At 49.3% G+C, this 14,207-nt stretch overlaps 2 protein-coding genes across 2 annotated transcripts in view; one reads left to right on the forward strand and one right to left on the reverse strand.

The window, feature by feature from the left end:
* MGAT5 (alpha-1,6-mannosylglycoprotein 6-beta-N-acetylglucosaminyltransferase) overlaps window positions 1–4,188 on the forward strand; it is a 206,891-nt gene extending 202,703 nt beyond the window's left edge. The window contains exon 16 of the mRNA XM_063107231.1: window positions 3,906–4,188. Within this exon, the coding sequence (XP_062963301.1) occupies window positions 3,906–4,104 (199 nt within the window). The 3' untranslated portion in view covers window positions 4,105–4,188. The remainder of the gene's footprint in view (window positions 1–3,905) is intronic.
* A 7,633-nt stretch (window positions 4,189–11,821) lies between these two features.
* The window catches only part of TMEM163 (transmembrane protein 163), a 233,641-nt gene continuing 231,255 nt past the window's right edge, over window positions 11,822–14,207 (reverse strand). The window contains exons 7-8 of the mRNA XM_063087773.1: window positions 13,251–13,392; window positions 11,822–11,882 (exon numbers count right to left, since the gene is read on the reverse strand). Coding sequence (XP_062943843.1) covers window positions 11,822–11,882; window positions 13,251–13,392 — 203 coding nt within the window. The remainder of the gene's footprint in view (window positions 11,883–13,250; window positions 13,393–14,207) is intronic.

Consider the following 14,207-nt stretch of genomic DNA (forward strand, 5'->3'; position numbering starts at 1 on the left):
GCTGTCTGAAATTAATTCTCTGAATGTAAGAGCTCCACTGAATAACTTGTGCACGCGTTTGTAAATACTGACAATGTTATAGAGCCCCAACGATCTGGCAGTCTATTGAGGGCCTCCTCAGTGTGGAGGTAATCCTGGCCCATCCGTATTCATGGCCAATTAGCAATTGGCAGCTTTTGCAAGCCAGCTCTTCTTCTCCAAGTTGGACCTGGTTCTCAGCTGAGCTTGAGCTCCTTTCAGTTTTTGGGTGTCCACGGCCCTTAAGGACTGCCTGTCCTTGTTGGATAGTATGAATTTAATACATTGCATAAATTGAGCACTTTGGACAGCAGTACTATCGTCTTGAATCAGGGAGAATCAAGCAACTGGTCTTTGAGCCCCCATGCTTGTAACAGGGTACAATTAAGTGCTGGGGGACCACCACAGAGCATGCATGTCTCAGGTGTGACCTGTCCTCTGGACAAGACTCCACCCAGCCTGGGATGAGGGGACCAGAAGGCAGAGAGTCCTGGGAAGTACCAGAGTCCATTCCAGTGTGGCCCAGTGGGGAAGACCTCGGCTCCATAAATAGGAACACGAGTTAATATGTAGCTGGTTTGTAGTTTTGCTGCCTCTTTTTAAAGTTGTATCTACAAAAATTTTAAATTATTTGGTGATTGGGATTTCTCTCTGAGTAGGGGAATTCTAAGTGGTGAAGTGTAGACTGAGTGCTTTGGCACCTAGAGAAGGGAGGTGGCACTGAGTCAGAGTGATCACGAGGGGGTTTGGGTAGGACTTGGTGGGGTCAGAGCTGGAATAAACAGGGCCCTCTCAAGGGGGGCTGAGGGAGGGAGGGAGGCGGGGCAAGGGTGAGCAGGAGGAGTAGGAGCAGCACGTAGGATGGCCCTCCTTCTGTCTCACTACCCAGAAGGGCCATGTGTCATGTGTCTGTGTGTTGTGGAGGGACAGGTGGCTTCTCTCCTCATCTCTGATGCCTGGGGTTCTCAGCTAAGCTAATGCCAGTGGCTGCAGGGGAAGAAGTGGACAGCCCCATGCAAAGGGGCTCTGCCCTCTGTTCTTCAAGAGCTAGAAACATGTAAACTGAGGGCCACTGGGCCCTAGAAGCCCCAACTCCCATCCTGTAAGGAAGCCGTGGAGGCCAGCTGGAGAGGAGTTGGCACTCCGTGTGTGGAGTCTCTGAGCGGGAGGGTGTGTGTGTGACAGACACCACAGGGACAGAGGCAGATGCAGCACTGTGTACACACTGGAAAGGCAGAGGATTCATGGGCTTCAGGGACCCCTGGGCTGTGGAGGCCATCTGTTCTCTGGGTGCACTCTAGCGACTGGGGAAAATCGCTTCACCTCGCTGGTGACTTTTGCTCTTTAGTTAAGCAAGGCTGATGGAGTGCCTTCCTGACTGCCCGGGGCTGTCGGGCAGGCACCTGCGTGCCAATGGAAGAAAAAGCTCCCTAGAGGCCTGGGAGACGCTCAGGCCTGGGAGACGCTCAGGCCAGGGATTAGGTGGCATGCAGAAGTGGCCAGAGCCGTCTTGTGCCCACACAGTGCCGTACTGATTGGACCTTCAAGGACCTGCCCCGTGACACATCTGCCCTGTGGCTCTGGGAAGCAGCTGCTGCTCGAACCTTCACAGTGTCTATGTACATTGGCTCAGGCAGGCGTCTGCAGCTGCAGCCTTGCTTGAGCACCTGTGTTCATACCCTGGGAGACTGGCCTGGAGCCAGAGTCCAATGGCCCAGGAGGCAGCAGAAGGGCTTTTCAGGCCTCCTGGCAATTACACCCCTCACGTGGAGTTTGAGAGGAGCTGTAGATTCCCTTACTCCCTGTTAGCAGTGTGCTAGGCAGATGGTTTGAGTTAACACACAGCAGCTGCTATAATTCACCTAAACAAGGAAATAGTATAGGTGTAAATCTGTATCCCAAGGCCACATTCCTTACATAAACTTTCATTTCAGAATTGAGCTCCGGATACCCCATTCTCTTTGTTGGCCAGTCAGGGTGTCCTGTGAAGGACTTGGTAAGCCCCAAGTCTCTGACTTATTTTTCCTTTTAGGAAACCCATAAAACTTCTACTTCCTGCCCTCTTCCTTCATGGTCCATGACCTTAACCCCCTGGGCACCAGCATCTCCCAGCTGGCACCAAGAACAAGGTGTTAGGGTATTTAGAGAAGTCGAAGAACACCCCTGGTGACTGCAGGGGCGAGATAAGGGGGCTGCTCTCCTGATCTAATAAGCATGTGCAGGGGCCCTGGGAAGGCAGGCTGAGTGCCAGTGACGTGCTGAGTTCCAGAAGCCATGACTGAGCAGGAGCCAGGTTGGCAGCCTCAAAGAGCTCGCCAGAAGCCCCAACAGATGTGCTGGGAATCGCTGAATTAATGTCAGCAAAGGGAGGTGGGGCTGGGCAGTCAGAGGACAAGAGTGGTCAGGACAGGAGGGAGAGTGATGCCCTGATGCTCGCCACTCCCAGTGTGGAAGCTGCCCAGAGACAACGATCCCCTCCCTGTCAGCAAGAAGCTTACTGGACAAAGAGACTTCCATGGTCAGAGAGAAATGGAAATGCTTCACACATCACTACATCAGGCAAGGGACGGAGGTGGCATAGCCCCTCCAACATCTGCCAGGGCAGGATGATGATGACAATAATCATAATAATAATTATCATTACCATTTATTAGCTACTAACTAAAAGCTAGATTCTGCCAAGTGTTCTAGAAGCACTAATTTAATTCCTGCAATTAAGGATTATTTATCCCCATTTTACAAAAGAGACAACCAAGCCACAGAGAGGCTCAGTCATTTGGCTAGGGTCGCACAGCTCCTAAGAGATGAAGCTGGGACTCAGACCCAGGTCTGGCCAGCCCCTTACACCTCCTTCTCCAAACTCAGGTGTAGCACTGGTTCCCACCTGGCATCAGTGTGGGACACCAGGTGAGGCCCTCTTGTTCTGGAGAGCCCGGGTAGGTAGGACTAAAGCATCCCAGGCGAGAAGAAAAGATGGGTCACTCTTCTTTACGAGGCCAACACCCTTAGGAGTGGGCACATCCAGCATATCATTAACTCCCCATACAGTGGTCCCAGCCCAAGGAATCAAAGCCATGAGGGTCCCCAGCCCACAGAATGACTCAGCTGTTGGGAAAAGATGGCAGAGGAGCAAGAGCACAAGGCTCAGGAGCAGGGCCTGGATTCAGACCCCGCCCTGCACATCCTGAAGCCTTTGCTCCCTTATCTCCAACTGGGGTTACTAGTACATGGCCGAAGGGTAGCTGCAAAGGTTCTGTGAACCGTTACCCCTGATTGCTTTCCAGCAGGAGACAAAGGCCATATAACAGGAATTTTTTTAAGCGTTTAATTAAAAAGTTAAGCATACTTTCTAAAAATATTTAAGAAACGCACAGCTTTGCCCCAGTCTCACTCCTCAGAAGCCACCGTTGCCAGAACATTAGTGTGTGGCCTTCCCAACTCTCACACTCTCACTGCACGCACTGTCAATCACACTGCACATCTGTTCCAGAACTCACCGTCCCCCAGGACAGCTGTCATGCTGGTGCACGCATTTCTCCCTCATTCTTTTTCAAGGGCTGCATAGAACTCCAAAAGCACAAATGGGCCATAATGTATTCAGCCACCCCCTGTTTGATGAGTATTCAGGTAGTTTCCAGTTCTCCATTACAGACAAGGCTTTGCTGAGTGTCCTCGCGCACACACCTCGTGTGCACGTCCTGGCACACGCATGTCTTTCTGGATGACTAGGGGTGGAGAACTGTGGGTCAGAGTCTTGGGACACATCATTTCTAAAGCAGAAGAACGGATGCCCTCCCCATACCTCAGGAGGTGGGCTGATGGGGCAGTACAAGGACAGGCTGTGTTCCCTGCATCTCCAACCCATGTGCCTTTCTCTTCCTCTTCAGGTATGAGGTGACCTGCCACAGCTCAGAGCTGGCCAAGGACATCCTGGTGCCCTCCTTTGACCCTAAGAATAAGCACTGTGTGTTCCAAGGTGACCTCCTGCTCTTCAGCTGTGCGGGCGCCCACCCCAGGCACCAGAGGATCTGCCCCTGCCGGGACTTCATCAAGGGCCAGGTGGCCCTCTGCAAAGACTGCCTATAGCAGCCACCTTCCCAGCCCCACAGTCATTGTGGTGGGGAGGTTGGCGGCTCCAGTCCCATCGGGCAGGGCTGGGAGCAGAAGTCATGCAGGGACTCTGGCCAGAGCCTGAACATTTTGGTGAAAGGTTTCAATTTGGCATTGCTCCTGCTGCGGTCAGAGCATCCCAGCGGAGTTTTCACCACAACACAATGAGAGCAGATGTCAGGCCGGGAGTCTGGCTTCTCCCTGGCACAATGTCATTTCTATTTTTTGAGGAGCAACTGCGGGGAGACTCTGTCAAGGCAGCTGCTCCAGGGTAAAAAGAAATACTCAAGATTCATTTCAAACAAAACAAGAGGAATGGAGCTGATTGGAAAGAACTTTGAATGGGAACATTCCTAAACCCATTAACTTATTTATTTGGGAGGGAGGGAGGGAGGGGCACTGGGGAGGGAGAAAAGGGATTGATCACATGTTTCTTTTACTCTCTACTGTTTACCATCCACCTTCACTATACTGTTCTCTCTGCAGTGGGCCGGAGACGGAGTGCCATGGGGCTGGTGGCATCTCGAGGGCAGCTGTGGGGACCTGGCTCCTCAAAGTGGATGGCAGCAGAGCAGAAGAAAATGTTGCTTTGGAAACAGCCCGATGCTCTAGGGCATTGTTGTAGAGCCAATCCTGGGTGTGCTGGGCAGACAACAGCTAGAGGACAGGCACCCCCTCGGCATAGGGAGACGTGCCTGTGTTGTCCAGAGAGCCCAGCGACAAAACACGGGGCTGCTTTGTAGTCCAGAGAGTCCCTTTTCCTCCGTGTTTCTTGCCCACCCACACACACACTTAGGCCCTAATTTCTGGTTAGAATCCCTTTAGAAAAGAAAGGCGGGATTGGGGAGTTTATGTTTACTAATATTCTCTCTCCCTCCCACGCCATTGTAAGGTGGGAAGCAGAGATGTAGGACTCAAAAAGCTGCCCTTGGACTTGGAGGGCCAGCTCTTTAGCCCACAAAGAGGTTTGTGTTTGAACTGAGATTTGGACAGGGTTGAAGTCGGTCCTTAAGAACTGATGGCACAACCGGATCTGGGCTCCTGACAGGTGGACTTGTGTCATGTTCCCTCTGATGTCAGATACCATAAAGTCCAGGCAGTGGGGCTTTTGGTGAACTTGGTGTCTGTTAGGGGAGCAGGAACAGCTCAGGATAAGTGTGTGCTGTCTTGGCGTGTGGCTCGTGAGGGGTGGGAGTCTGAGGCTGGCTTTTACTCTAGGCGATTATTCTGACAGGGATGAGCCAGTCAGCTGGGTGGCCCGGTCAGACACGTTGGGTCCCAGCTTCCAAACCCTGGAGGACCTGGGCTCTGCCTTTGTTTCCATGCTCTGTGTGTACCTTCATGCCGGTGAGAATGAGCCCCCTTCCACCTCTGTCAGGGCGTCCCTGCTAGGAGCTGTGGGCATCATCTGGTGGCTTGGAGTGCCTTGGTGGCTTGGCCCTGTGCCCAAGCCTGCAGCACTGTGCTTGCCAGCACCCTGCCTGCTGTTGGGGAATGGAGGGGCAGCCAGGTGGAGCCTCGGCCAGACAGAACAGTTGGGCAAGAGTAATGGCTGGGTGGGCCTTCAGGAGTGAAGGAAAGGAAGAATTCTGCTTCATGGGGACCAGAGAGAGCATGCAGTCTTTAAGTCTGACAAGTTAGGTGGTGCCTGCTTCTTGGTTACTACCCTGGTGCATAAATAATACCAAATGCACAGCCAGCCTTTTTTTTTTTTTTAAGGCCTTCAGATCCCTGCTCAGTAGATTTTAGTTGCAACGGCAGTTCAAGAGAATGGAGGGGAGAGGGGCCCCTCAAGATCTGGTTGAGAATAGCCTCTGCCTGGACCCCGCCACAAGAAGGGCAGAAGTCCAAAGGAACTGGTGATAGAGTACGAGTGTCTGTGTGTTCCTACCCTTTATGCTTTGCAAGGGCGGTTTCCTGCAGTAGGAGGGAAGGAAAAGCTTTTCCCTGTGAATGGGCCTCTCAGCTGCACCCTGGGGTGTGGGAATTTGCCTGAGTTCCCAGCCCTGCTGTTCCTGGGCCAGTGCTGCCCTCTCCTGGGCACTTCTAGGAGCTTCTGATACTGAGGATATCAGTGCAGTTATTCTACCAGCAGGGGGAGCCTGCAGACCGAGACTGATTTCCCAGCTCAGCTGGATTAACCCATTTAGCACAGAGCTGTTCAAGCAAGCCCAGGAACTCTGATACTTAGGAGGCTGGAAAACAATGTTGTCTCTGCCCGCAGAAGCTGCAGGAGTTGTTTGCAGGCTGTCCCTGAGCGCAAGGCCTCTCTACTTTCTAGTTCCTCCTCAAGTCAGGACCCTGGGGGCAGGCAGCCCAGAAGAGCACTTTCTCCAATTTAAAAATTCCTCTTACTACCCCCCAGTCCAGTATTGGCTGGAAGTAAGCTGGAGTTCCACGGATGGGCTGCTGCTTTGGGGGCAAACAAACCCACCCTCCAGCTGTTAAAGGCATTGTCAACAGTCAGTGGCCCCCAATACATACCGGCTCCCAGGCTCCTCAAACTGGCCCAGGTCTGGTCAGTGACTCTCAGAGGAAATTGGGGAAGGGGCTTCCATCTGCCATGTGTGGATAAGGAGAGGAAGGCGTCTCTGCCAGCATGGGCTGGGAGCCTGCAGCAGTTCTACCACCGCTGATCTTAATAGAATCCTAATCTGAGTAGTAATTGGTGACACTTCCAGGGGGAGAGAAATCCTAGGATTAATACTTTCCTGTACTATAATCATCTTGCCTGGTCTTTTAGGTTGTTTACCCCATTGTGATCCTAAGCTCTTAAACTTGAGGGAAAATATTTATCTAATTGATTGATAGGAAGCTTCCCTTTGAAAGGTAAACACTTTTAGGAATAACAACTCCTGAAAGGGGAAACACACTTCTCTGGATGCAGTAGACACCTCATTTATTTTGTGTATGCGGTTTGATTTGCACGTGTGCAAATGGAGACACTTTATGCATTTTTTGCTCTGATTGGGTTTTGGTCCCTGCTTATTATAGTTCACTTTTTTGCGTGTGTGGAGATGTGAGAGTCTGTTTGTTCGGCAATGTTTGTTTCCCTGATGTGCCTTTTCACTTTTCTTTGGGGTTGGTTTATCGAATCTGGGTGCTGTTGAAGGATGACAGCAGACTCGTCCAGCTTGTAGACAGGTCATGTCCTTAGGTCACTGCAGATGTTCAGGCTGAACACCAGACATGTCCCCAGTGCCTCAGGCCAAAGTGTGTGCACACACGCGTCCTCCTGGACTGCTCGGCCCTATCTTCAGGTCTCTCTTGCCAATGTGCTGACAGGCCTGTGCTCCCTGCCACCCAGGCTGTTGCTGAGGTGTGGCCAAGGCAGAAGTCCAGCCCTATGTGAGGGGTGGCACCAAAGGGGTATGAGGCCCCACTAAGCTCCTTAGAAGCACTGGCCCAGAAATACATCAGCTGTTAGTATCGTGGAAGGGAAAGCATATGCACGCCTTTTACTTCCTTAATGAATGCAGGATTTAATGAAGGTGAATAATTAGCTTCCCCCACTGGCGTAAAGCCCTAGTACCACTCACTGGTAGTGAAGACACCAATATAAGAGGTTAGACTGAAACTGTGTTGTTTCTAGGTGGATGTATGCTTTTCAGACCAGACCATGGTGGGCCACTCCATTTCTCCAAGGTGGTTCACCTAGATGGTATATATAATTTGACACTGCTACCCTCCCCCATGCCCCCAAATTCTTGATTTAAAAAAAAAAAAAAGTTTATTTTGTTAACGACAGGCTCTGTTGTATGTGTTACTATCCCAAGCCTGGATTGTTTTATTTATTTTAAAGTATTTTAATTTCCATATTGGCTTTATTCTAATCCCATCCATCTCTTTGGGGCTGCAGAGCATCTTCATGTGAATGGATGGATACAAATAGATTCATACTCATTTAGGAAGCTGGGAATTTCATAAAGCTGAGGGTGAGTTCCTTTCATTCTTGTTGGCTTCAATAAAAAGTACAAAACCAAGCTTTTATAGCAAAAGACCAAATTAGCTGTATAGTCTCAGATGCAGAAAAGCTTTCTTAGCACTTAGGGTTTTGTGAGGATTCAATGTTTAGCACAGTGCCTGACACATAGTAAGCCCTAGTAAATGTTAAATATTGTTGTTATTAGTGTTTCATAAAACTTGAGAAATAAAGAGCTGAGCTCACTCCCTATCTGTTGATTCAAAAGTAATGCCTACATGACGATATTATTCCAGGTGGGTTGAATGTTATAGGAATTACTGGTTTAGTGTGTCAAGTTCTGTGCCTACCCTGCTGGTTGAAATTTTACTGTATTCCTGAATGCACTGAGTGATTTGAAAATATGCTAGACTTCAGCACCCAGTGAAACAAGGCTGCAAAAGTTTATAAACTGGAACTGAAAAGGATAAAGGTGACCTTTGGTCACATACTGGACCTTACCCCACTGATGTCTTCCAGAACATTCCAAGGGTTTTCTTTGAGGAACTTTTTTGAGCTAGAAATCAAAATGAGTTCTCTGACAGACTGCACCCCTTGAATCAAAACTAACACAGTGCCTCTGAAATGCAATAATGGAGGCCTTTCTGTGTTGAGGAGGAACGACCAATTAAACTACACATTCCCCAGGAAGTCTCTTCGCTGCCCCCTGCTGGCCAGGGCGGTCCCTTCTGTCCTCTGAGATCAGACTCTCATGTTTCCATCAAATTAAATGTTAATTCCATGGCCTGGTCCCAGAGAAAACCAACCCCAACCCCACCCCAGGGGGAGCCAGCAGACGCACCGGGAGGATTTGGGCCTCATTTAGCTCCCAGAGGCTCCTTGTGGTTGATGTTTTCCCAAATCCCCTAAATATCGTTTGCTTTTTGTTTTTACTTCCCTGGTGGACTGTTTTATCTCATGCCCGATCTTGGCATAACTCTGGATAGATTATAGTTGGGGAATATGGGGGAATTTGCTGGAGTCCAGTGTCTTAATTTCTTTGTATTCTCTTCAGCTGAGTCAGTCTTACCATTCTATGGATGTGATTAGAACTTACCTTTTTCCAATTGTCACTCTCTCTGTCCCAGATATTGTGGGGCCTTAAGACTGTCCCTCAGCCCCACCCAAACCCCCACAGCGGGGGAGGCATGGCAAAGGGATGAAAGGGTCTTATTTGGTGGGAGAGCCATTGTCTGTGGAGGATGGGGGGTGGGTAGTGAGCACTCAGAGGTCATTTGTGGTGCTGCAGACAGGTTGGGAAGCTCAGTGCAGTCCATCCATTCCCCAAAGCTGAGATGGAGCAAACTTGGGGAGCATTTTTCACACTGTCCTGCCCAAGTATTAACAAGACAATAGCATAACAATTGATGCCAAAGGAGATGGTAACATCCCTTCTAGTGTAGTTACAACCTTGATGTCTTTAAGCTAATGGCCATTTGTATCTGTGTCTTTAAACAGATCCTGATCCAACCGTTTTCTACTGTTCACTTCTAGGGTTAAGTAGTGCAGGATTCTGCAAGTAAGGTGTCGCCGTCCAAATGTACTGTACCGGCATAGAGAGCACTGCTTTGTTTTCCACTGTTGTAGAGAAACTAGGGAGAACTTTATTTTTCAATAAACTTTTCTTGTGTGACAGCTGGAAGTGATTTGGGGGGGGCTGGGTGGGTGCAGGGTCACCTCCAGAACAAAGTTGAGCTGCTGTCCAGCTGCATCTGCTGACTGCCACACACACAGCTGTTTCATGGTTTGCAAGCACTGCTGAAAACGCTGCTAGGGAGGTATGTTTGAGGAGTGAAAGGTAAGAGTTTTACTACGGAATATTCTCTCCCTTCATCGCATCTACAAATAGTAACTTCAGAGCCGTCTCTCTGCTTTACATTCACCTAAAGAGAGCTGAATTAGAAAGTTTTTTTTTTTTAATATGATACACTTCCCCAGACAGACATTTAAAAATCTCACAATGGGCTACTAAAAATGCTCTCTGAGGCCCAGCGACTCAGAAAAAGCAGCTTTTGAACCAATGATCAGAGGGCTATGAGCACTTGGATAGGCAAATGCCCTGGAGTCCACGCTATACCTTGTCTGCAAGTAACGCTGGAGCCACCCTGACCCAGCCTTCATCAGTGATGCCACATGGTTCACAGAGCATGTTTGGCAGACAAGTCCTAAGAAAGGTGACAAAGGAACGTTGAGTGCCTGAGTTTGGGGAATGCTACATGGTAGCATCCTTCCCTGAGTGTCCACGATGTGTATGCAGTGAGAAAACCTGCAGAAGGAAACCCATCATCAAATCCTGCATTTCCCAAGCTCACTCAAACATCCGGCCCTTTTCTTACTTTAACATATTAACATTCCATGGGAAGATCTTCAGCAAACCACAGGGGGAAGCCCCACTGAAAGCATACTGGACCAAGGTTCCATGACCTCGAACAAACAACCTTCCCTTAACTGGCTGGCGGTGGGGGACACTGAAGGCTGGGGTAAAGCCTGGGGCACAGCCATCCCTTGGTTCCAGGCAAGACTGGCTTCCAAGGGCCTCCAGAGCCACCAAATGAATGTGTGGTCTCTCTTTTCCCCTCCCTGAGAGGTTAGTGAGGGTGGGCCTGTCCACCAGATGCCCCAAGCCCATCGCGACAGTCCTTCAGTGTGTCCACTCTCAACTCCACACAGGCAACCCCTTCAGCCACAGAAATCCTGCCCAGGATGAGGGCTCCCCATGTGCTGGTGCCGCAGGGTGACAACTCTCAAAGATTATCTCCCATACCATACAAAACTGGTAAAGGTCTTTATTGGTCAGACACCGCTACCTGGACGAGCAGTAGTGTGAGGTACAGAAGGTTGTGGGGGGTCACGTCGACGGAATCTACACCTAACGTTACATAAACTGAGAACGTTGTGTTCCTTACAGTGAGTCAACCATCTCTCACAGACTGTAATGTACCATTACCACTTACCACAGCATATAGATATATGCATATACGAATAGATTATATAATTATTTATTACAAATAAACTGTAGTTTCACATCTCTCAAAAATGTATCCTGTTTTTACATGGATGTTCAGGTTCTGAATGTACGAGAAAGGGGCATGTGCTTATTAGGTCATTCATGCAAAGCTCATACGTATATCACTAAGTACTTTAAAAAATAGAATGGTCTTGTGAACAAATCTGTTTAGATTTAGGGTTAGTAAAACAGTATGAAACTAATGAAATACATTGATAGAAATTAGGAAGTGATATACTGATGGTTCTGGATAAGTAATGGGAGGAGGGACAAAAGGGTACAGTCTTCTCTTAAAATCTGCCAGGAGATATGGGACTTCAGAACGAAGAGGTGGCTGGAGCCATGCACAGTCTGGAGAAGGTGGATCTGGTCAGTTAAGTATCCATTTCAGGCTTGGAGCACCACTGGAAAACTTTCTGCCAAGCAGAGATCTTACTCTATCCCCAAGAACCAATTACTCCAGAAAATAGAGAATGTCAGTCCCTCTGGAGATGGCAAGTGTCCCCTCCTATGGGAGATGTCCTAATGTGTTTGATGGGGCAGCGGAGGGAGGGAGCAGGTCAGATCGACCACTGGGCAGACTTCGTCCTGTGATGACAAACTGTGTGAAAGAAAACTTCCAAAAAAGAAACTGGATGTTCAGTTAAATATTGGCACCATCTGCCTACGTGGAAACCTCACACTGTCCTGACGGTCTTCATGTGGAGCAGCCCCACCAGCCACCGTCACTCAAACATCTCGTAGTGACGCGTCTGCCTCACTCTGGGCACCATGTCGATGAGGAGCCTGCAAGGGGGAGACAGACATGGTCACCTCCACAGTCATGGGGTGGCACGAAGGAACTTGTTAGAATTTCTGAAATCATTCACATACCCAAAAATTCACCCTTTTACAGTGTACTACAATTCAGTGGCTTTTAGTATATTCATGAATTTGTGTAATCATTCTCACTATCTTAATTCCAGAACATGTTTATCTTCCCCAAAAGAAACCCCATACCCGCTAGCAGTCACCCCCCATTTTCCCCTTCCCACCCCACCCAGCAACCACTGACCTACTTTTGGTCTCTATGGATTTGCCTATTCTGGATATTCATATAAATGGAATCACTACATGTGGCCTTCTGTGACTAGCTTCTTGACAGTGTTTGAGGTTCATCCATGATGTAGCACGGATCAGTACTTCATCCCTTTTTATGGCTGAGTAACAAGTCCCTTGTGCGGATCTGCCACATTTATCCATTCTTCTGTTAAGGGACATTTGGGTCATTTCTACTCTTGCCTGCCATGAATAACACTCCTGTGCACGTAAGTACAAGTGCTGGCATGGGTGTGTATTTTCATTCATTTGGATCATATACCAAGGAGTGGAATTGCAGGGTCAGACAGTAATTCCATGTTTAACGTTTTGAGGAACCGCCCAATTGTTTTTCCAAGCAGCAGCGCCATGGTACATTCCCTCCAGCAACATGTAAGGGTTTCAATTCCTCCACATCCTCGCCAGCACAGTACTGCCCCTCCTTTTGACTGGAGCCATCCTAGTGGGAGACGGGAAGTGTTTTAACATTTAAAAGCATAGTGCCTTGTAGAAATGGTTCTCTCAAAGGCCAACTCCAGCCTGGATGAGGGGCAGTTCCTCAGCATGGACCTTCTGCACTGACTAGTCCCTTTATCAAGAAGTTCCCTGAGGTCGAGGCCCAGCCTCGGGCTGCATGGTGCTGCTGGGCCTCCCAGAACTCACTGCAGCATCTCCCACGTATAGCAGGAGGGACGTCACATGTGAGGAAACCACACAGACACTTGCCTGGGGCACCATGAGGACCACTGTTAGAGGAAGGAGCATAAATCCCCAGGTCACAAAGGGCTAAAGGGAGGACCATTTAGTGAATGATAAAGACACCAGACAAGGAGACCCTTTGTGGCTTAAAAGCCTTAAGCCTCTGGGCAAAGTCCCTGCCTCACTACTGTGCCAGCCACAAGAATATCTGACCCCTGCTGGGAGCTTTTCCAGTCACCTGACAGTCAGGCTCAGGAGGGACCCAAGTACAAGAGGTGACTGACTGTCAGGATCCTGCTCTGTCATTTCCTGGCTGGGGAAGGGGTGAAAAAAGTGGCACTCCTGGCTGGGAAAGCAGAGACGCAAGCAGCAACGTACTTGACCCCGTAGGCAAATATGGTGAGGCCGATGAGGACCCCTATGCTGCCATCTAGGTACCAGACCGCTGCGTTGTGCTTGAACACCTCCGCGCTCAGGAGGATGGAGAAGCCCATCACGCCGCCCACCAGGGAGTTGAACCCTGCAAGAGAAGCACACAGAGGCTGCATGGCACTGCCCAGCGATCTTTTCTGGCCACCCAGGTGTCAGGCCGCCAAGGACATCACGCAGATGTCAGGCACGCTTCCACATTCTGAAGAATGTGCAGAAGGAATGTTGCCTAGAAGCTCTCACAGGACAGCCAATGCCTAACGCAGCTCCTCAAGGCTCTGCTCACATGGCACCAAGGCCTCCTTTCCCTGCTGCATTTCTCTTCCTAGCACCAGTGCCATGTGACAGAGCACAGGTGTGTTTTGCTGTTGGCTGTCCCCTAGGCCCACTAGAATGCAGACCTCGTGAGGAGCAGAGGCTCAGTTCCCCCCTGAACCCATGTACCCAGCACAGTGCCTGGCACACAGTAGACATTCAAATACTTGGTGACTCAAATCGGTTGAATGTCTGCTGGGCCAAGTTCCAAGTTGGGTGTTTTAGATGTTATCATATAAACCTTTTCCATCCTATGCAGGCAGATTGTTAACACTGTTTTACTGACAAGAAAACTAAGCAGAGTGAGGTTAAATAAATTGACTGAGAGGCTTGCGAGGGGCTGGATTCCACCTGAACCTCCTTCCCTCCCTTCCAGAGTCTCTGCTAAGTAACTGAGGATTTTCACTCTTTCTCCAAAAAAGGAATGCAAAGTCTAGAAGTAGCTACACAGTTGGAGAAATGGCAATAAAAACAGAACTGGAGCTACTAGATATTGATCACCATCTCTTTTCACATGTCACCCCATCTGGTCCCCCCAACTTCTGTATCACACTTCCATTTTACCTGTGAATTTTCAAAGGCCACAAAGGA

Source organism: Cynocephalus volans, chromosome 1 (genome assembly GCF_027409185.1).
Source record: "Cynocephalus volans isolate mCynVol1 chromosome 1, mCynVol1.pri, whole genome shotgun sequence".
NCBI classification, from domain to species: domain Eukaryota; kingdom Metazoa; phylum Chordata; class Mammalia; order Dermoptera; family Cynocephalidae; genus Cynocephalus; species Cynocephalus volans.